General features: G+C 33.7%; 3 protein-coding genes across 5 annotated transcripts; all 3 read right to left on the bottom strand.

Moving 5' to 3' along the window:
- Window positions 1–974: 974 nt before the first annotated feature.
- Window positions 975–8382, bottom strand: LOC108474210 (alpha-mannosidase I MNS4). Of its 2 annotated transcripts, none has more exons than XM_053019254.1 (18): window positions 8088–8382; window positions 7555–7674; window positions 7363–7455; window positions 6881–6967; window positions 6702–6792; window positions 6540–6595; window positions 6206–6278; window positions 5192–5301; window positions 4589–4639; window positions 4413–4501; window positions 4167–4248; window positions 3940–4053; window positions 3547–3626; window positions 2986–3121; window positions 2734–2804; window positions 2380–2626; window positions 1709–1978; window positions 975–1530 (listed from the first exon to the last, which is right to left on the bottom strand). In XM_053019254.1, exons 1-17 carry the CDS (start codon window positions 8199–8201, stop codon window positions 1745–1747), a joined length of 1848 nt encoding a protein of 615 aa, XP_052875214.1. In that variant the 5' UTR covers window positions 8202–8382; the 3' UTR covers window positions 975–1530; window positions 1709–1744. The 2 variants fall into 2 exon arrangements, with proteins under 2 accessions (XP_052875214.1, XP_017631629.1); XM_017776140.2 differs by having other exon boundaries at window positions 1712–1978; window positions 8088–8381.
- Window positions 8383–9440: 1058 nt separating this feature from the next.
- On the bottom strand, window positions 9441–15715 carry LOC108472617 (putative ion channel POLLUX-like 2). 2 transcript variants are annotated; one of them, XM_017774164.2, is made up of 24 exons: window positions 15188–15715; window positions 14440–14552; window positions 14173–14276; window positions 13743–14035; window positions 13597–13668; window positions 13330–13405; window positions 13114–13212; window positions 12840–12994; window positions 12657–12761; window positions 12444–12530; window positions 12193–12277; window positions 11976–12123; window positions 11772–11848; window positions 11624–11704; window positions 11298–11492; window positions 11088–11201; window positions 10901–10993; window positions 10672–10798; window positions 10526–10602; window positions 10348–10395; window positions 10191–10260; window positions 10038–10111; window positions 9814–9924; window positions 9441–9738 (listed from the first exon to the last, which is right to left on the bottom strand). In XM_017774164.2, the coding sequence occupies exons 1-24, from the start codon at window positions 15499–15501 to the stop codon at window positions 9637–9639; spliced, it is 2820 nt and encodes a 939-aa protein (XP_017629653.2). In that variant the 5' UTR covers window positions 15502–15715; the 3' UTR covers window positions 9441–9636. The 2 variants fall into 2 exon arrangements, with proteins under 2 accessions (XP_017629653.2, XP_052875072.1); XM_053019112.1 differs by having other exon boundaries at window positions 9441–9924.
- Window positions 15716–15803: 88 nt separating this feature from the next.
- Window positions 15804–19097, bottom strand: LOC108472694 (serine/threonine receptor-like kinase NFP). Its single transcript, XM_017774243.2, has 2 exons — window positions 17713–19097; window positions 15804–16720 (listed from the first exon to the last, which is right to left on the bottom strand). Exons 1-2 carry the CDS (start codon window positions 18820–18822, stop codon window positions 15986–15988), a joined length of 1845 nt encoding a protein of 614 aa, XP_017629732.1. The 5' UTR covers window positions 18823–19097; the 3' UTR covers window positions 15804–15985.
- Between the last annotated feature and the right edge of the window lie 1657 nt (window positions 19098–20754).

Below are 20754 nucleotides of genomic sequence, written 5' to 3'. Positions count from 1 at the left end.
TTTTTGTTCACTCGTGGGATCTGGGTGATTTGAGTGTTTAGGGTTGGGCCAAGAGGGTCTCTTAACGCCCTCTTTTTTTTTCTTCCCATCGGAGTTATTTCTTATTTATGGAGACCACCACAACACTTTTCTTCTCGATAATCCGTACTTCTCTTATCAGTGTGGGCTCATGTTTGGAAATGTAAATTCAACTCACTAAAAAGATTTATGATAGAATCCCGAAATTTGACACATAGGTCAAGGTTGTTCACTCATGCCCATGTTGTCGGTTCACCCCATACTCCTATTAGTGACAAGTGAGTAGTACCAAAATTTTAAATGATTTCATTTTTAAAAAGGAGACCTATGGATACCCTAAAAAGACATCTGCCATTTGTATTACAACATGACCTGCAAGCCAGGTCAAATTTTGTTTTGCACTCATGCACACTTGAAAATTGCAGACTTAGTTACTTGTGAGTGCCCTCAAGATGATGATATTAGGACATGGTACAGCATATTGACTCAGATAATAAGCCATAATATTATCTCAATTCATACATAAATCATACCGGTTGGTCTCCATTATTCAATCTCCTGATTAAGGGAGAACAATTGATTTAATCAATCAATTCGGTTAATTTTTCAGCCGACTTTAATATGAAAAATATCAATCCAACCAATTCTGGTTAAAAAAACCAAACCAATTTTGATTCAACCGATTTTTTCTATTAACCAACCTTGGATCATTAAACCAGGTTTAAAGGATTATATATCTATTATATATTATGAGATACAAATATATTTAAAGATAACATAAAATACCTTAGTTTTTTGGTCAATTTTGAAATTAAAAAATTGATAACCATAACCAATCGAATTGACCAATTAAACCAACCAACCAACCCCAACCAACTAAATAGAAACTGAAAAAACCAAATGAGTTAGTTTTTTCGGTTAAAACAAAAAATTATTCTTCCCTACACCTAATAACATTATTTGCAGTGGAAGAACTTGAAACTGATTTAAAGCTTCACATATTTTTCACAATCGAAAAGAAATCACAGCCTAAAGGAACTCTGAAATACCAATCAAATTCGAACAAAAAGAACCAAACATAAAAGGGAAATTGAATATCAAAATCCATCAATCAAACTTATTGTTTTTCACAACTCAAATCAAATGGGGTGAAAGGCGATGGTTTCCGAGACCCTTATGACAGTCCCCAAATCAATGGAACCTCAACTAAAATCGATCTTCCCCCTCCAGCAGGCAACTTCCAAACTATTGTCTTCCGGCAATCCGAGATGATAATGGCCTCACCCACTGTAATCAACCTTAGTCTTAAATAAAATGTACAAAAGTCCTGTTAAATTTTGGGAAGTTTACAAATGCTTGCCCCTGTAAGTATACAAGTGACAACTTCTGACGTTACGTCCATGATCAGCATAACAGCACAGACATCTTACGACCCGCTTCATCTTGCAGTTCACACGTCTAGCCTCAAATATATACTCATTGTATCAACAGTTGTTGCCGGATTGTTCAAACCTGTTAATTACAATAGTATGTGTGCTGTCAAAAGTCGAGAAGATCAACCATTGTAATCAGATAAATTGTCAGAGCAGCCAATGTTTTCTTCAGTCACTATCAGTGATCTTTCAAGGAAAATAGCACAAAGGAAAGAGCTGAGATCCGGTTTTCGTCATATATGGTTTAGGGCACAAACTACCTCTGGTTAGTTATACACGCCCGAGAAGCTTTTTCACGATTGAGATGGATCACTCTCTGGTTCCCTCTCAGTTGATTCTTTAACATTGTTATCGTTGCCGTCACCAGATAGTGATTGATTAGAGATTTGGTCAGAAACGACAACTATAGCTTGGCTCTGAACCACGGTATCTTTTTGTTTAGCAGAATTATCTTCATGAGGTGTATCAACCGAAGCAAGATATGAAATGCCATACTTCTGCTCATGAGTTAGTCCTGGACAAAGGCCCTGTGACATAAAGAATGAAATCTCTAAAAAACCAGGAAAACATTATTTAACCCCCCCCCCCCCCCCCCCAAAAAAAATAGTTATTGAAAACAAAAGGCCTCAATCTTCCATGGCTGTGCCTTGTTTATTCCACAATTGAGCCATAAGAGATGCATGTAACTACAACTAGTAATGACCAGATTCCTACCAAAGACAGCTGAATAACATTTTCGTGTTGTGGTAACCTGAAACCGAAAATCCTTGTGTAGGCACCGAGGGAACAAACATTAATCAATCTTTTACCAGCAAATCATCTAATAATATGACCATCAACACGGTGGAAATGAACAAAGTACAAAGTAGAGGGAATATAACTCATTAAGCTATACCTAAATTTTATTCAGAAAACACTTAATACACACCTTAATCAGCCCTGATACAGGAGATGCCTTGAAAGAAGAAGAATCCAAGGGAAATCTCGTGCGAACCCAACCCTCGGAAACTCTACTACCATTGGTTTCTTGAGAATCAGCAGACTTGTCTGATGCATTAGGCTCTTCTTTTAAGCTGTCACGGTTACAATAAGCCCCAAAATATGAACAATGCTCTTGTAATAGAGATATTTGAGGAGTTGCCGGCAATAAATGGCCCTCAGTGCTAAATATGTACCTATAAATGGGATTTTGCCCCCCCAAAAATGTAGCATATTTCATTTATATATATTTTCTTCTTGTAAAAAGAACAAAGAAAAAAGAAACTAGGCAAAAAAATCTCACTTGTATGGTCCATTTTCAACAAGGTTGTCCGGACCCACAGCCAAATCGAAAAGGAGCCACAAATATTTCACCTGACCAGGTTGAAAGATTACAAACAAGAATATACCGGAATGGAATAGAAAATGTGATGATAAAAACAAAAACTATATGGCGAGGGGGCAGCTGGCAGATAGTTCAAATTAGAGTCAAGTTCAAGTCAATCAAAATCCTAAAATTGTATTCAGGGGATAATACATGGAATTTTTCACTTACTGTTTCCGCCAGGAAAAAGCTTTCCATGTGATCCTCCCTCTTGTGAAACTCAACATCTGATATATGACAATAACCACATGGACACCTTGCCCCATATTGCAAGCTAGCAACTATGTCTCGTCCGGCATCCAGATATCTAAGGTGGAAAATGTTCATTCATGAAAAAATAGCACAGCAGAAGGGGTCAGCTTTATTTTTCTTGCATTTATTTTATGGGTAGCATCTTTAATCACTGTAGTGAAAAGCCATGATAATAAGCATAAGCTGTATTCCTTTCACACTTTCCCTTTCTCGATGTAGTAAGTTTCAGCAATTTCTGTCTTTTAATAAAATTTATCTTATGGGTGTTCAATATGACATGAATTGCTTCGACAAATGAGTTTTCTTTGATAAATGATAAATCATTAAATTAATATACGAAACTTGATATCTCCACCATTTAGAATTACTCCAGTAAAAGAAAGACAGAGATAAAGTTAAGATATTGCAATATTAACACCTGAAAATAACTGTCTGAAAAGATGTTCAAAAGTAAAGTAAATAAATATCAATCAGATTGACCTGGGATTTCTGGTAGCTTTGTAGAGCCAATACGTACTTTCTATTAACTCTGGACGCAAAGGGTAACTCTTTTGCCCATGCTGCCAAGAAAACATGGTACTATTTAGAAGATTGATACATAGGCCAAATACAAGCTTTTTATTAACTTGGAACAAAAGGGATAACTCTATTGTTTATGCTGTCAAAGGAACGTGATATAAATGTGAGACCTTTTTTTCCAAAAAGAAAAAGAGAATTTATCAGGCAATTGAACTTCCACAGGTGCTATGTCTAATAATATCATAATTGAGAAAATTTATTAGGCAATAAAACTCCTTTGGTAACAAGGCATATTTCGTGTTATTTAGTTACACATGAAATCAGTAAAATTCAAATTTGAAATGATTCAGATACCTGAACACTAAGTGTAGCAAGATTAAAACCCTCCGGAGTGAAACCATACCGTTTCCAGACACTGAAGAAGGCAGTATGAGTTCGAATAGCAGGATCAATATCTCCTGCTAAAACCTTCCAAAAATGGTAAACCTCTGATTATCAAATATTCAATTACATATCTTATTGGCCATCAAAAGTATATATCTTATGGTTTAAATCAGACAATGATATTCAGAAATAATAACCTGAAGCCCGGGCCAAAATGCCTGTAAACTGTTAAATAGTGGCCAGACAATAGCAGCAGAATCCATATTGACCTCTACATACCTAAGGAAGAAAATTAAAATTAAACAAATAGAAAGACAGAGAAAGAGAGAGAGAGAGATGATAAAGTAACTAGATGACGCACAGAAAATGCCAAATGACAAAAGGTATAATAAAATAAGGGAAAAAGAAAAACTAATTAAGTGCAGCACAACAAAAGTTTTTACCAGGGATCATTGTAAAGATAGTGCATAGCAGCACTGTATGCTTCTTGGAATATGAACAAATATTCTTCATCCCCAAACAATAAATATGCCTGAAAATATATCAAGAAAAGGGGAAAAAAAAATTTTAACTACTTAGTCAGAAACGAGGTAGAATAATTTTAAGTCATGTGACAGACCTTCAGAAGATACTCGTAGAAGGAGTCGATGCTTGTCCCTATTCCAGCATCCTGCAAAGCAGCTTAGAATCAATTCGAGCTGGCCAGTGTAGATTGGCTATATTTGTTACATCCGCATGGTAAATGAATGCTACAGAAGGGCTAACTTCCAGCAGGAGGTCAATCAATTAATGAATAGAACTGAAGTTGAGTTTCTAGTTTAGTGCATATTCTTAATTATATGTTTCTGTTTTGTTTTTGTTTTTTTTTTTTCTATTCAATGTCTGCATATCAGTAAGGCAATTTTCAAGGCACATGCATCCAGTGAAAATATGAACTCCCACTTTATCTGTTTGAAAGTATAAAAGGAAAAAAAAAAAAGGTTTCACAATAGAATTTCAAAAGAATCACATCAAAGGGAAGTTCAAGACAGATCATCTTTCCTATAGAAAAGACTAACTTCAACATTTAAGAGAGAGAGAGAGAGAATCACTTGGTAGAAGCAATGAAGATTTAATCCTTTTCAACAACTAAATAATGTGAAGAACATCCTATCATAACCATTAAAAAACCAGAAAGTTACAAGGCCCTTGACCATGCAGTCATGGTAAAACAGCAAGTTACCTTCTGTGTCCATTCACCAGTAAACACATTGATGTGAGCACCAACTAAATGAAGCTTTGAACGGCGAGCCCATAGGCCCCGAACAGCATTTTTGGTAACTTGCTCAAAAACTGCATCCATTTTAAGAGAGAATCATATTTCAGCAATGAAAACAAAACTTAACACTTAACAGTCCTCACAATTGATAAAAGTAACTAAAAATCTCATCACTGGTCTACTGATAGCACTGTCCTAAGTCTAGCTAACAGGTTTTGATTTACACATTTCCTAGTCAATCCGGCAGCCCTGCAGACCTTATCTCCTTTACAGGTTAAATTTGAAAGTAAACATTACTTGTGCAAGGTGTAAAACAATGGCACTCTGACCTCCTTACATCTATTCTCACAGCAAGAGGAAATGATATTTTGGATCCTGAACTATTAGCATTAGCATTAAAGTTCTCAATAAATTGGCTTTGCAAGTCAAGATAGACCAAAGGTTCCATCAAAAGTAGCAAGGCTGCTATACCATTCGGCAACAAAGGTAAAATTTTCCTGTTGCTAAAGCTTTGACAAGGAAAGGCGAAAGTGGTCTAATTTCATGATAGTTATAGCTAGCTAGCAACAGAAACTGTATTGAAATCCACATTACATGATTAGTGTAATTTCTAGAATCCAATAAAGCACTACACTCCACATAAATTTCATGTGGGCGGCAAATTACCATTTATGAGAACAGAAAGAACTGTTGTAATAACCGTGCAAGTAGAAGAATAATTTAATAAAATGAAATGCTTGCAAGGGAACTCGCAACCCAAAAGAAATATTCAGCCAAAGCCTGATATGATGTAAAACTATGAAAGATGCTAGAACTCTTACTACCTGAAATTACAATGTATAGCCTTAGAAAACCCAGGGTCATCAAGACTACAAGGAACAGGCATGTAGGAGAGCCAAAACTTGCTACTATACTTTCTGTGGCACACAAACTTCTAGAGAATGCAAAAACATCAAATATAAGAGCAGCAAGACTTACTAGGATCATTTGTCAAACGGCTTAGCACTCCAAATTCAAGGGTCAAAGTCCCACCACCAGCTGTAGATGTTATCTGAACAGACCAAAATTGGAAGTTCAAAATTACCTATATAGATACTATACATGAAAACTGCACACATACAGGACTCATCAGTAACTGGCCCCTACTACCGATTAACATGTGAATGAAAAAATTACATACTTCAGCACTGATAGCATTGTACAATGTGGGACAAGGGGAATTAGCGCAAGCTATGTTCAGGGTCACACAAGCACAAGCAGTTTAGAAAACTAACTAATAAAATCATAACTTGGGAGATAATAGAGGCATTACCTTGCTTTCATGTTCATCAACTCCATACTTTAGATTAACAGAACCAAATGGGATTCCTGCAATATGACATAGCTGGAAATAGTCATAATAAGATACTAAATCTATCACCAGCCAACGTTCCTGTTACTGCATCTTTAATGGATAAAGATCCAGGACCGATACCTGTAGGAGTGTCAAATGCAGGTAATAACCTCCTAGCCAGATCTTCAGCTAAGTCAAGTAATTCATTGTCATATGAAGGAATTCTCATGCCCTGAAATTGAAATGACCTTGATATTTATTCAACGAGAATGAAATATGATTAGAAAAGATTGATGGAGGTGGACAAAAATCGATATTACCGTAGCATAGTCACTTGCAATAAGATGAGCGGAAAGTAAACCTCCAAGGACCCTGATGGTGGTCTCAAAAATAGAAACTGTTTTATTCTACAGAATAAAAGTAAACTCCAAAGTTTAGATTGATAGCAATATTCCCAGGTACCAAACGCATTATATATAGCCAATAGAACTAATTATTAATTGAGTGAACGGTAACAGTGACTTGGAAACTGGAAACCACCAACAATAATTTATTATCATAGTGAAGTGCAAACAAACTATCATGTATTGTTGCATTTAACCCACAGGACTAGGATAACTTTTAGCACTATACAGAAGATCAAGCTTCTATTATACCAGTCTTAAAAGTTATCAAGGAGCTCTTTAAACCAGAGTTTGAGCGTTTAAACCAAGGAAATAAAGTTTCACTAAGGTTTCTTTATTAAAAAAAAACCCAGTGGGATAAGCACAAAAGATTTTATGCAAAAAAGTATTTCACTCACTATATCAAACTGAAGATTTTTACCAATCCATTCAACAGAGGCTGTAAAGCGTTCTCGGTCTCCAAGTAAAGCCAATGTGTCTAAAGAATCAATCTGCAACAACAGCATACCAGCAACATCACAAAAACAATTCAATACACAATCTCAGTCTCACACATAGGAAAAAACATATATAAAAGATGAAGATTATACCAGTGTCAAGGCATAACCACCAAGTGTATCTTCTCCTTCACACGATAGCGGTCTCAACTCGTCAAGTGGAAATGCATGCTCCATATATCCATCAAAAGCATGATAGAACATTTCACGTACCTACAGCTCCCAAAAATGCAACAAAACAAATGCCATCAAACGAATGGTTAATACATTCCAATCCACTCCTCCCATTAGATATATTGATAAATTGTAGCTTAAATGTTAAACTTTTGACTTCCACTTTTCATTAAACATCCTACAAGAATCAAGTATTTACATACTATGTGAACTACTAATACATCTGTTTCCCATCCTTTTTCATGCTCTTGCCAAAATGGGTTTCCAAAACTAGCCTTATAAACTCAGTTATCAATTAACAAAACAAATCAAAGCACTGTAAAAATCCCAAAGTGCAAGATCAGCAAAGCCAACGAGAGTAAAGTTAAAGAAGCCTAATCATATATCTATCTAAAATAGCAGAAACCCTGAATTTAAACGATAAATTTAAGAGGAAAAAATTCCCTTTTTACCTCATCTCTTAGCTGCTTGGTTTCCTCGGGAGTGACGCCATTTGCGACTGCTTTGTGTAAAGGAAACAACAAAAGAAACCATAGAAACGTAGGGACCAAATTCAAATCTTTCATCCTTTTATTAGATTTTCGATCTCTCTTTCTTTGTTAAGATCTCGGATTTTACATCGGATTTTTTTCAGCCTCTTTTTCCTTTAATCTAAAACACTTATGAACTATCCGTCTGGGCTCTTTTGGTTGGCCGCCTAGCCGGGTTTTTAAGTTCTAAAGGGAAGAAAATTACTATAAGGAAAATACTAAAACAATTATACATATTTTAGAATTGGTTAAAATCTAAACCAAGCTCTTGTACTCTTTCTACATTTGAAATTTAGTCCTTTTATTTATGTCTTTAAGAATTTTAAAATTTGTAATCAATTTGAATTTAATAAAAAAATAATGATGTTAACAACTAAATTTGCATTTTTGAATTCAAAAAGCAATGAGGTGAATTCGTTGATATAAAAATAAATTAACTAAATTTCAAATTTACAAATATAGAAAAAATTGAAGCATGTTCTAACTCTTAAAATTTATAGTTTTTAATTCAAAGATGAAAATCACATGGTGCGTTTCGGTAGGCTTTTTAATACATTTTAAAATATATTTAATATGTGAAATTAATTTACCTTTTAATACATTTTAAAATATAATTTCCATAAATTTTTATATAATTAATGCATTAAGAAGATTTTGTAATTTTAAATTAATTGATTTTAAAATCTTAAATAATTAGTAATTATACATATCTGTTTTATACAATAGCAAATGGCTACTTGTTAGATATGCCACATAATTGTGTTTATAGATATATACAATTTTCAATCAATCAAGCACAAAAATTTTATTAAAAAATTAATTACACTAGATATCCCTAAAGTATTATTTTTATTTTAAATTAATCTTTAAACTTTAAAACACTTTAATTATATATTTAAACTATTGAGGTTATATTAATAATATCATTACATTACTAAAATCATTATTTTAACAGCTAAATTAGACATCATATCTCATGTGACATATCTTAGAATGAAAATTTTAATAATGAAAGGAATTAATGTACTATATCAAACCGAACAACTTGTCAACTTTTTGTTCAACCGATCAAACTTGACGATTTTCACCGATCCAATTTAATATTTTGATAACTATCAAAATTCAACTTAAATGACAGATTTTTATTAATTTATCGCACATAAATTATTGAGCTGCCGGTATAAATTGCGAACTTAACCATTTAATGGTAGTTCTTGGACTCATCCAAGAGATTTTCTTTCATTTATTTTTGATAAAGGGAAATAGTAACATGACTTTTCTCAGGAAAAAAGAAGAAATTTATTGCTTTTCCTACAAAATTTACAACATTTTCCCATGACAGAAAACATATTTTCATGGACAGCCTTATCTATGAAACAGTTTCCGAAGTCGACACCCTTGGAACCGTAAGAATTTATTGAGAGAAAAAAGAATGCAAAGTTGAACGAAAATGGCTGGAGTTACTTGCATTTTAGACGACAATAGGTTGCTCGCCTTCGAGCTCGGAAATGACGATTAGTAAATCCGACATTCCTAGGGAGAGAGGTTCTGTCTTTGGAGTTGGGTTAATAACCTGAGGTGGAACAAAGAAAACACATTTAGGCATCGAAGAAACCGTGTTTATAATCCAGCAAAAAGTGTAACGTACCTTATGATTGTCTTTCACATATCCTATCGCAACTTCTTGACGCCAGCATGCTCTCTCGGTTAGCTCGGAGAACGAAGGGTTCTCACCTTCTTTCATGTAAAGGCTAATATCCTGCATAGAAACATAGGTAAGTAACAACATACTACTTCTTTTATTTTTTCTGAGCTTTTTCATATATTTGAAAGATTATATTCCCCAACGAATGTCAGAATATGTGTCTTTACCTTTACATATATTTCATCACCTTCAGCATTCAAAATGTCTTTCCAGACCTCATTCAGTTCACTGTGCTTGGCCACTGTTATGCAAAACATAAGAGTTATGTTTCAAAGATTAAACATCGAAACAATATGAATACAGTCATAGAAGTTCGAGACCTTGAGCTGTTACGAGACTCATCACTTCCTCCGCGGCAATATAAGTCAGGGATGGCTTGATTCTCGTAATCTGCAGGGTTTGATCTAAGTATTACAAAAATTGGAAAATTTGAAGATAATAAAATGAGAAAATTTTCAAACTCGCAACAAAAATTACTTGTTTGCCTAATTTCGAGTCAACAATCTCTGCAACCAGATTTTGCACCTGCGGAACGATCAACAACAGTTCTCAGACTACTTAAATCTCAAATATTAGCATTTTTTTTATTGGCTAACGCTAGAATATTAACATTCAAGACCCTGATGTTATCAAGATTATATTGAACCGAACTTACTGTCACTCCGAGTTTATTGCAGATATTCTCCGCGAGAAGAAGTGAGTATGCAGATTGCTTGTCTGCTCTAGATGGATCTGAAAAGCAAATAGTTAGCCGAAGGATAACTTTTACCAAAAGATACATCGTCTACTAATTATCATTACCTCCAAGAAGCCATTCTCTATCGGAAATCACAACAATGGAAAAAGGAATACGATTCGGTTTCACGACATTATTTTGTACATTCATTATAGTTTCCTCTAACGTATCATAGTTCATGGAGTTTCCGATCTGCAACGTGTGAAGGCAAAATAACAATATTAGAACGAAACCTTAAAAAGGCTTATCATTGCAGTCATTCCACACCACATGAGCAACTAAATAAGAAAGTACCTTATGGATAACCTGAACATTTTTTAGTTTTGCTTGACCTGAAAGGGAGCTTGCTCTCTTCCTTTCTTCTAATGGAACATCAGATAATATTTCCTGTAATACAGAAGTTTTCCATCAAGTGATACAATCTGACACTTACAGTTGAAAATCGAGACTATAAGACTCCCAAAAGAAAATAAAAGCATACCAATACGCTTCCAGGGCCGAGATAATTATCATATTCTTCAATCATTTGAATAACATCTGGGCGCCATCCAAGCATAAGTATGCATTCCGTGGGTCCGATAGTCTGGTCTGATGCCTACTTTTTCGGACCAAAAGAATATATAAGTAAGATTTCAAGAATGTTCAATAGATGTTGTCACTTACAGCACTTATCTCTTTGTAAAGCATATACCTTTGATCCAAATATTTTGGGACGCTTTACGATTTTAGTAAACTGTTCCTTTCTTAATTCGAAATCATGATCTGGAGTATCAACGATTGTTTTGAAAACTTCCATGCCTCGGAGTCTTTTGGTTTCTTCTTTTCCGTCATCCTCCAATGCCTGTTGTTGTTTCCATGTCTTATGAATAGGTGCAATTAGCAATACCTACATTTAGATACATGGACATAAAAATCTATAATAATTTCTTTGAGATTACATTATTTAGGCTATACGATATTCAAAACATGGAGGAATATGCATGTAAAAGTTTGAAAAGTCATATTGTCGAGACATACTTTGTCAGTTTGCTGAAGAATTTCATCATCCTTGGGATGGAAGTATATCTGACCGCCTCGATAAAGACCACAAACAACTGCCTGAAAACAAACCAACATAAGAAAACCGTGACCGATGAATGCTAAGGTTAAGTGAAAAACTTATTACCTCTTGAAATCCCCGTCTTATTTTTCTATAAGTCAATCCTGTTAGACTAGGAAAACGGCAAAGATTGAATACATTCTCTGCAATAACACAATATAAATTAGTTTCGGAGCAGAAAAGTATTAACATAATGATATGAAAAGAATCTAAAATCGAAAAATAAATTGGAACACAAAAGAAATGGATTATTTTCAATGAGATATGTACTTTTATAATTAAGCAAGTGCCTATAGATCTTTATGAGCCCTTTTTGCCGAGAACATTGAACAAATAATTTAGAAGCGACGTTTTCTACTGGCTCTACTTTCAGTCCACAGATCGACTTTAAGAGCTCACATGTAGTGGAATTTGAAACCTGCATCATAAAAAACGAAGGGTCAAAAATTAAACTCGACATTTCTTATGGTTATACAGATGAACATACCTCGACAATTGTTGGGACATTTTCAATCTTGGGAATAGGTTGAAGTGCTAGTACAGAGAGAAATGCATCAGAATCAATTCCATACCTAATCAGTTAACAAACTGCTGTCACTAAACATCCCTTGAACAGAACTGTCCGTATTACAATAAATAAAGTGAACATAATATTATTACATAAAACTTCAACTAAACTTTGCGACATGGTTGCTTGCAGACCAACACTCGAGAATTAAAACATGATGAAGGCCTTACTGGTCTCCTCTTGTAGGCAATATGACAATGGCACGTGCCCTATTAGCTGCCGCTCTTTGAAATGATTTTGTCAAACTAAGGCTACAACTGCACAAGCACAAACCAATGTTTAAGAAACAGAAACTTATTGACACGAATGATTCAAATGCAATGAATCAAATACGTTTTAAGAAGTTTATATATTCAGGGGAAAGGAGGGCATTGCTTTTATACCTCTTTGTGAGGACATCGATATGGTTAAGATCCTTGGCAATGCTGTCAGCTAGTTTGTCCATTTGCTTTCTCGGAAGATCTGACATAAGAAGAATTCTCTGCCTCCTATGAAAATATAATGCACGTAGAAACCAATAATTATGCATGAAAAAAGGGGAAAAATCATGGCAGTATAATGTTTACCTGGCTGTAGCAGTCCCTAAACGCACAGCGAGTTCATGAGATCTATTTAGTTGCTTTAGAATGAAAGACAGACGTCCGTTTAACCCACAAATGACGATATGATCAGCCTCCAAAACTTGCATTTGCGCTCCTTCCCTGAGTTTTTGCATGTTTCTCTGTCACACAAAAACGAAATTCCAACGGGGTAGTTTACATAAATAACACGAGCTATTGAAGGGGGGGGGGAGGGGGGAAGGAAAAGAGGTAAAATGAGCTCTTGTCCAAAGGTACTTACTCTGAACTGTTCTGTCATTGTGCTTAACAATCGAGAATAAAACAAGATGCCCCATATAGCAAGAACAAAGCCAACAACACGTTCAATACGTGTTCTTTGCTGCAGTTCAGGACATGAATATGTTTTTCAGACTCAAAAGTTTTCGAATTTGTTTTGGTAATCATGCAATAATATTTTGAAGCAACCGAATTATTAGATTCATAACACACCACGTACTTTTAAATGGGTAGATGATGAACACAGGCATGCCCACGCCTCCCAGACACAGTCTTCTAAAGAATGTGTATTTCCCCTGTGTTGTTCAATGCATAGCTACCATATTAGCATAACGAAAGTAGCATTAGAGCTCTTTGTCCACTATGAATTAGTGATTTTCCGGAAAATAACATAGAATTATCGTATTTGAAGATGAAAACTAAAACCAAACAATGATAATCATATACAAATTAATATTTAGATAAATAAAGATTGATTATAAATTACCTAAACTTGAAGAGCAAGAAACCACCGACAACTATAAAAGAGACGCATACTACAAGGAGAACCACAAGAATCCTACAAAAAATTGCAACAAATGAATCTCTTAGCTCTGATACATAAAACCCAGGCAAAAGGTAACTTTCACTTACGTGGCAACATTTTTCTCAAGTTGAATGTTGAATAAATAGAGTAACCGTGAAATGTTCCATCGAAGATCCTTAATTGTAGGCAAGGACACATCCAAGTTAAGAGGTCTTGGTTTATTCACGGAACTAGATAGGCAGGCAAAAGGTAAGCTTGTAGCCGTCGATGTCTGATGTAGATGCCGAAATACGTCATGAACGATCTTTATTAATGAGTTGATAAAATCTAGTTGCAACAATCTCAGTAAGAAAAATGATGACAAAGTTCCAGACACAAGTATAGTTTGGTTATCCTGCACCTGCAACAACAACAATCAAGACACATAAGGCATAACGGACCCCAGCTTATCCCCCATCAACCTTACAGCTCTACCGTCCAAGAAAAGGAAAAGAATTACTATGTTGAGTCTTTTGAAATTAAAGATTTAAGACTCACCAGAGAATTGTTGTGCTGGCCCATCCTAAAGAATTCGACATTTGAATTATCCGAAACACACTCTGAGTTGTTTGTTGTGCTTTGAATAGTAACCTTTCGTTTTCCTGAAGGAGGAAAGCTATCATAGTTCTTTTGAGAAAGCATGGATTTCAAGAACAATGACAGTTGCATGGTTAATATCAATGGATAATTATTAACTACTCATTCATGGGATTGAACATAAGTATTTGATTTGACAAACTATTAATGCTAACAACTAGGACTCACCTCGATTGTATATTAAGTTTTGCACATTGTTAGATGAAGAACTGTTCCACCAAAAGTTGCTTATTGATTTCTGAAGAAGTATCATATTGTTTGAACCTCTTATTCTTTGTGTTCTACAACAAAATTCAAGAAACTTCAAATGCATAATAGCTCAAAATACACCCCATCTATATGTAAATGAAAAAGAAACGGCAATCCTTCATAGCACATCCCTCTATATGAAACCACAAACCAAAGAAGATTAAAAAAAAAAGGAAAATGAAAAGGTAATTGCATCAACATCGATCTCATTTAGCGGTCATTTTTGCTTTGAGAAAATGCAATAGAGGGATCACTGCACTTGAACCTAAAATAAATTCAGATCAACTCAAAATCCCAATATTTTAAGCTATCCTATTTGATTTTTATAAACGGTAAAAATGAAGAAATGACATGATCAAGAACACCCCCGTCTCTATCTAGTTGATCACTATATCTCTGACTGTAACCATGATAGTGCATACAATGCAAAGCTTTGGGACTTATTAGTTTGGTCCAAGGCAGATCAAAACACACAAAGGACACCCCAAGAACCATATCTTTACCACAATAAATAATCAATTCGGAGAATTTTGATTCCATCAACAACAAAAAAAGAAATTGGATAAAAATGAGTAATTTAAAATCATATGATCACCAATGTACATTACTCCTAGGATTCCAATCATACCCAGATGCTTAAATTCAACAATTCATGTTCAAAATTTACCTGGCTGAACATGAGGTTTGAGTCGGCCTGGAAATTCTAGAGGGCAATAGGCATAGCTGAGGGCTCTGTAACTGACAAAACACCATTTTCCCCCCTTTATATAAAAAAAAAGTGAAAAAAAAAAAACAAAACTTTTGATGTGGGTTAGAAGAAATAGACAAAAATGTGATTACAAGGAAATGATTTAGAATATAGGGAAAAGTGTGAACTACATGGGTTTGGATTTTTTTTTGTATGGAAAAGGTTAAGACAAAGTAGAAATGGAAGTGAAGAGAGATGGGCCAAAAGGGTAAATCTTCTAAACATGGGACCATAGGTGATAGGCCATTGCTGTCATTTTCCTTTGGGGGAGAAAGTTACTGTGGCATTGGTATCTAAACACCACTTGTCCACTTCATTTCTGCACCGTGCTCTATTCCATCTCGTTAACCTCCTTTTTTCTCTCTCGGCTTTGTTATGCAGTCACGTTTGACACAGTATTTTAGATTAAAAGTTGCATTTCACAAGGAAAAAATTGATGATTTTTGTGGTTGAAATTAGTTTTTGGGATAAAATAAACCTTGCACTCCCTTTATTTACCTTTCAAATTGTGAAAAAAAAAAAAAAACTCAAGCACTTCAAAAATTTATATATATTTAAGTACAACTTTATAGGCCAATAATAGGAAGGGGGCAACTATCATACAAGCTGAACAGCCATCTCTAGTATATGCTACAAGTATCACTAGTCACTACAATGAGTGTCGGATATGGATAATATCGCTGACATGGGATCCTTGACTCAAGCATGAGCGATACTTTACCTTGCTACAACCGGAGGAGCAGATAAAGAATCTTCGGATTCATCGAATATCAAATCATCACTCTTAGACAATGCATAAACAATATCCACCATGCTAGGCCTTTTAGTGGGATCTTTATTCAGACAAGCAATGGCAACAGCCATAACATTCATCACACCTTCCATTGATAAACTCTGTTCTAGTAAACATTCATCCATGAATTCCTTCACTTGCCTCTCTTTCCTCTCTTCATTCCCCTCCAAAACACCTTCAACACTTGCCCATAGAAGCCTTCCTTCTTCATCAATGGCTTCCTTGCCTGATACAAGCTCGAGCAAAACAACCCCGAAGGAGAAAACATCCATTTTCGTCGACACCACCCCGTCAGCAAGATATTCTGGAGCAATGTAACCTTGGGTGCCGACTATATGCACCGTTATTGCATTGCAGCCGGATTTCGCTAACCCGAAATTGGCTATTTTGGCCCTCATGTTGGCATCTAAAAGAATATTGCTGGTTTTGATGTCTTTATGTACCACTCTTGGCCTTGTATGTTCATGGATGTATTGCAAACCATGGGCAACATCAACCGCAATCCTTAACCTTGTTCTCCAGCTCAGTTTTTCGTTGTCGTTTTCGTGAAGCCAAAAGGAAAGCGATCCGTTTTCAATGAACTCGTAAACCAGGTAGCAGCTTGTGTCTTCAGGATCAATGCAGAACCCTTCCAACTTCACCAGATTTCCATGGTTTACCTTCATATGACAGATTCAGATTCAGAATCAGGGTTTTAGTTGTTGTTTTTTTTGCCATTCACAAAATCTTTAAAGCTTAAATTCAATGACCAGAGTAATCCAATAGCAATGGAAGTGTAAGGATAATGATATCTGGACTTGCTGGATGATATCACTCTTAAAGATGATTGCTCGAATCAATTTGACTAAACTATAAATTTGAGATTTATTTATTCTATTGATGATTAAACTACAATCCAAAACTAAATAAATGGACCCAAGGTGAGTTCACCTTTGGTGCCATCATTTTCAATTTATCAAAATTCAAGTCAAGTCAAGAACCTAATGGCCTTCCTAAGCAAGTATAAACAATAGAAAACTCTTTAATTGGGAATATTAAAAATAATTTAATTTTTTTAATTAACCTAATCAATGGACAGGTCATTTAACCTAATCATTATTTTATTGGTAATATAAAACTCAAACATTTGCTATCATCATTTGTTAATTAAGTCCTTCCACTCATGTCCTCATCTGCTAAAGAATGTTTTCAATCTTCCCATCAAACAATTTCATTATTACCAGTTATTTCTATTTCAATATAATTCTTTTCACATGGATCCTTGGAAAAATATTAACAGGTTAGTCCTAAAATACAAGAAAGCTAGTAAAATTATTATAAAAATTCTTATACTACGAGTGAATTATATTTTGTTCTCTTTATCAAAATAAAAGGATAAATTAATAGTTATATGTTAAATTAAAAAGTAAATTAGTCAGTCATCCATTTTGATCGTTAAAAACTAGTCTTTAAATTTTTTATAGAATGATCAATTTACATTTTAACCTAACATATAAAGATTAATTTACTCATATTTTAAGTAAATGGGGCAAAATGTAAACCCACTCTTAGTATAAGAGTCTTAGTGGTACTTTTACCCGAGTATCAAATTTTCACGGTAAACAAACAGAAAATTATTCCAAGAAATTAAGGGACAAAAAAAGAGGTTTACCTTTTGTAAGATCTTAAGCTCCTCACAAACATTCCATTTCATCTTCTTTATAGCATAATTATCTCCATCAATGGAACCTTTATAAACAGATCCTTGAATCAAACAACTGTCACTGAAATCATCGGTGGCTTCTCTAAGTTCTTCAATTTTGAAGACCCTATATTTATCCAAGCAACCTGATACATCCGCCATTAAATTAGCTTCAATCCCCTTAACCCCCATCCCAGGCCTGTTCATCTTCAATCTATGATTCTCTTCATCTCTTTCCTTTCTTCTTCTCCCAGATAAAACCTCTCTATAAACCAACACAACAAACAACAAAACCATCAAAATCCCACAAATTCCTAACCCAATCGACAGTCCAATAATGACACCTGTCCTCTCAGTTTTCCCAGAAGCAACAGGAGTTGGTTCAGCCTGAGGCTGAGTCAAAACAGGTAACCTACTGACAGGGATGAATATGGTATCATATGGCTGGATACTACCGTTATTAGCACCAATTATAGCTTGTGTTTGAATCCCAAACCTCGAAGCTATCACAGACAAGTTATCCAACGGTTGATATACATAAGAAACAAGGTAATTCACTCCATTTCGAATCTGGGTTTCATTAGGACACTTACAGAAAATTGGGAACACAATTCTTTGACCGATATCAATTTGGGTAGGGACAACATCAGGATTGAAAACTTCCACAGATTGATAAGTAGTAAGGTTTTGAAAATTCAAAGTCGACACCCGATAAAAAGTATCACCTCTTATGAATGTATAAGTAAGATTAGCAGCTGAAAGACTACCTATGGTATCATTTATGGAGTTACAAACACATGAAATCGGAACAAAGAGGAACTGATCAGGGATAAGAGGAGCTGATGGAGAAGAAATATTACTTGGCTCTGATATCATTAAACGACTGATATTGAAAAGATCACCAATGGAAGCTAAGTCAAGGTAATTAGGTGCAGTGGCTCGAAAAAAAACATAGGTTTGGCATGGATAAGTGGTCTGGTTGAGATTGCAAGTGTAGCCTATGGTGCTTGGTTGGGAATTGGCATGGAAGACAAAGAACAAGAGACAAAACATAAAGACATAGCTGAGTTTGGTTCTCATTCTTTTTTTTTTTGCTTTGTTTAGCTATGAACTAGAGCTGGTTGGTTTGGTTTAATAACTGGGGAAAAGTGGAAAAATGGGAGCTTCGATGATTGCTTTTGTTGACAATTAAGAAGGCTATGGAGATAAACTATTACTTTTCAAAGGGGTTTGTATCTCTACCACATGGCCCTGTAAGAACAATGAAAATCAAAGAGTTATTACAGCAAATCATATGACTGCTATAGATATTTTGTTTTAGTCTCTCTGTTTTTTTTTATTTCACTATTATTATGAGAATATAATGATAACTTATGATTTTATTTTTATTAAAAAATAATATTAATGTATGATATATATATATATATATCAAGGTACATTTTTCATTTATTTTTATCTAATATGTTTTTATTAAATATGGATTTAAATATTTTTAATATCCTGTACAATCCCATACATTTTTATGTAATATTTACTAATTAAAATATATTATAAAATAGCATCTATAACTTTATATTTAAGATAAACTTAAAATATAATTAACTTTAATAAATATTTAAATATTAAAAGAGTATAAAATATTAAATGAATCCAAAATGACCTATAATGAAATTATTACTAAATATTTAAAATAAAATATGATTGTGATTCCGTAAAATATTAAATGAGTACGTATGTTAATAAAATATTTGTTACTAAATTAATAAAATATGGCTGTTATAAAATTGCCCTAACTAAACATGATTATGTTTAAAAAGTTTAAATTTATTCTTAAAAAATTAAATTTGAAATGTAATGAAACGTAAATGATTAGGTTTTAATTTTAATTTTTAAAATTATAAATCATTTTTTAAAAGTATTTAGTTTTTTATTAATAAATCATTTAGTACAGTATTAAGTAAATAAATTTGAAATATATAGAATAAATATTCAAGATAAAAAGTGATCAAAACAAGATAAATTATTTTATATATGCTCCAAAATCTATTATCCCTTCTCATTGATCTGTCAATTTTTGTTTGCAATCAAATACTAGTTTTATTCTTCTTCTAAAATTTTTCAAGCATGCCAGTTAATCAATGGATTGCACGAAACAAATAACCTGGAAATCAACAGGAAGAAAGCTACCACATAAGCAAATGGTCACCAAAGTTGTGAGGAAATTGGCTCCCGCCATCAGAAAAGTATAAAAGCCTTACCGTTTCAGGTTGAGAATGGTAGCCAACAAATCATTTAAAATCATCAAAATTTCATAGGCAAAAAACAAAAAGAAAATACTACCATTCTTTTTTTTTAAGAAAAATTAATGATATATTTTATTCATACTAATACATTGACCCACAAATTTTACACAACTTAAATAGAATAATTTTACAAAAAAAAAGTATTTCACACAAATACAAGTGCTAAATCAAATTTGCAACTAGAACAAAATCATAGTTTTTTTTAAGTGTATTAATATACTAACATTCTAAATCAATATATATATTTTTAAATTTTTAATCTACATGGGAAAGTAACTTTGTCACATTTTATTATAAGAATCACATTGCTATGATCATTAGAAAGTAAGTAACTCCTAAGGCAAAATTAAATTTTAAGAAAAGTAAATTAAATTTAACATATCAAACGTTGAAATCAATTTCTAACTAATTAAATTATCAGGAAAGTGATTTTCATCATACCAAACGTTGCATTAGTTTTTGTATTTTTAGAATTAAAAACATAAATTTAATTATTCACACAATTAAAAACTTTTTACTAAATTAAGGTTGATTACGAGTTATTGTTTTTCATGGTGTTATAGGTCCCTTTACTTTGTTCACATTCGAAATTTAGCCTTTCTAATTTTATTTTGAAGAATTTAGTTCTATGACTTTTAATATTAAAAAGTACGAGTTCAATTATTGACACAATTAAAATTTTTCTATTAAATTTAAGTTTATTACAATG

Source organism: Gossypium arboreum, chromosome 9, assembly GCF_025698485.1.
Source record: "Gossypium arboreum isolate Shixiya-1 chromosome 9, ASM2569848v2, whole genome shotgun sequence".
NCBI lineage: Eukaryota > Viridiplantae > Streptophyta > Magnoliopsida > Malvales > Malvaceae > Gossypium > Gossypium arboreum.
The sequence above is the reverse complement of the archived record's forward strand: the minus strand, read 5'-3'. Positions and strand labels throughout refer to the sequence as shown.

What these genes read in the sequence shown, in the direction of transcription:
- LOC108472617 (XM_053019112.1), bottom strand. Translation starts at nt 15,501, where the DNA reads ATGGTCCCATGTTTAGAAGATTTACCCTTTTGGCCCATCTCTCTTCAC. An exon ending in AAACTTAATATACAATCGAG is followed by an intron (nt 14,277 to 14,439) that starts GTGAGTCCTAGT and finishes TTCCTCCTTCAG; the next exon opens with GAAAACGAAAGGTTACTATT. An exon ending in CATCATCTACCCATTTAAAA is followed by an intron (nt 13,213 to 13,329) that starts GTACGTGGTGTG and finishes CCTGAACTGCAG; the next exon opens with CAAAGAACACGTATTGAACG.
- LOC108474210 (XM_053019254.1), bottom strand. Translation starts at nt 8,201, where the DNA reads ATGAAAGATTTGAATTTGGTCCCTACGTTTCTATGGTTTCTTTTGTTG. An exon ending in TTGATGAACATGAAAGCAAG is followed by an intron (nt 6,279 to 6,539) that starts GTAATGCCTCTA and finishes TGGTCTGTTCAG; the next exon opens with ATAACATCTACAGCTGGTGG. An exon ending in TTGCTACACTTAGTGTTCAG is followed by an intron (nt 3,627 to 3,939) that starts GTATCTGAATCA and finishes TTTTCTTGGCAG; the next exon opens with CATGGGCAAAAGAGTTACCC.
- LOC108472694 (XM_017774243.2), bottom strand. Translation starts at nt 18,822, where the DNA reads ATGAGAACCAAACTCAGCTATGTCTTTATGTTTTGTCTCTTGTTCTTT. An exon ending in AGCTTAAGATCTTACAAAAG is followed by an intron (nt 16,721 to 17,712) that starts GTAAACCTCTTT and finishes TGTCATATGAAG; the next exon opens with GTAAACCATGGAAATCTGGT.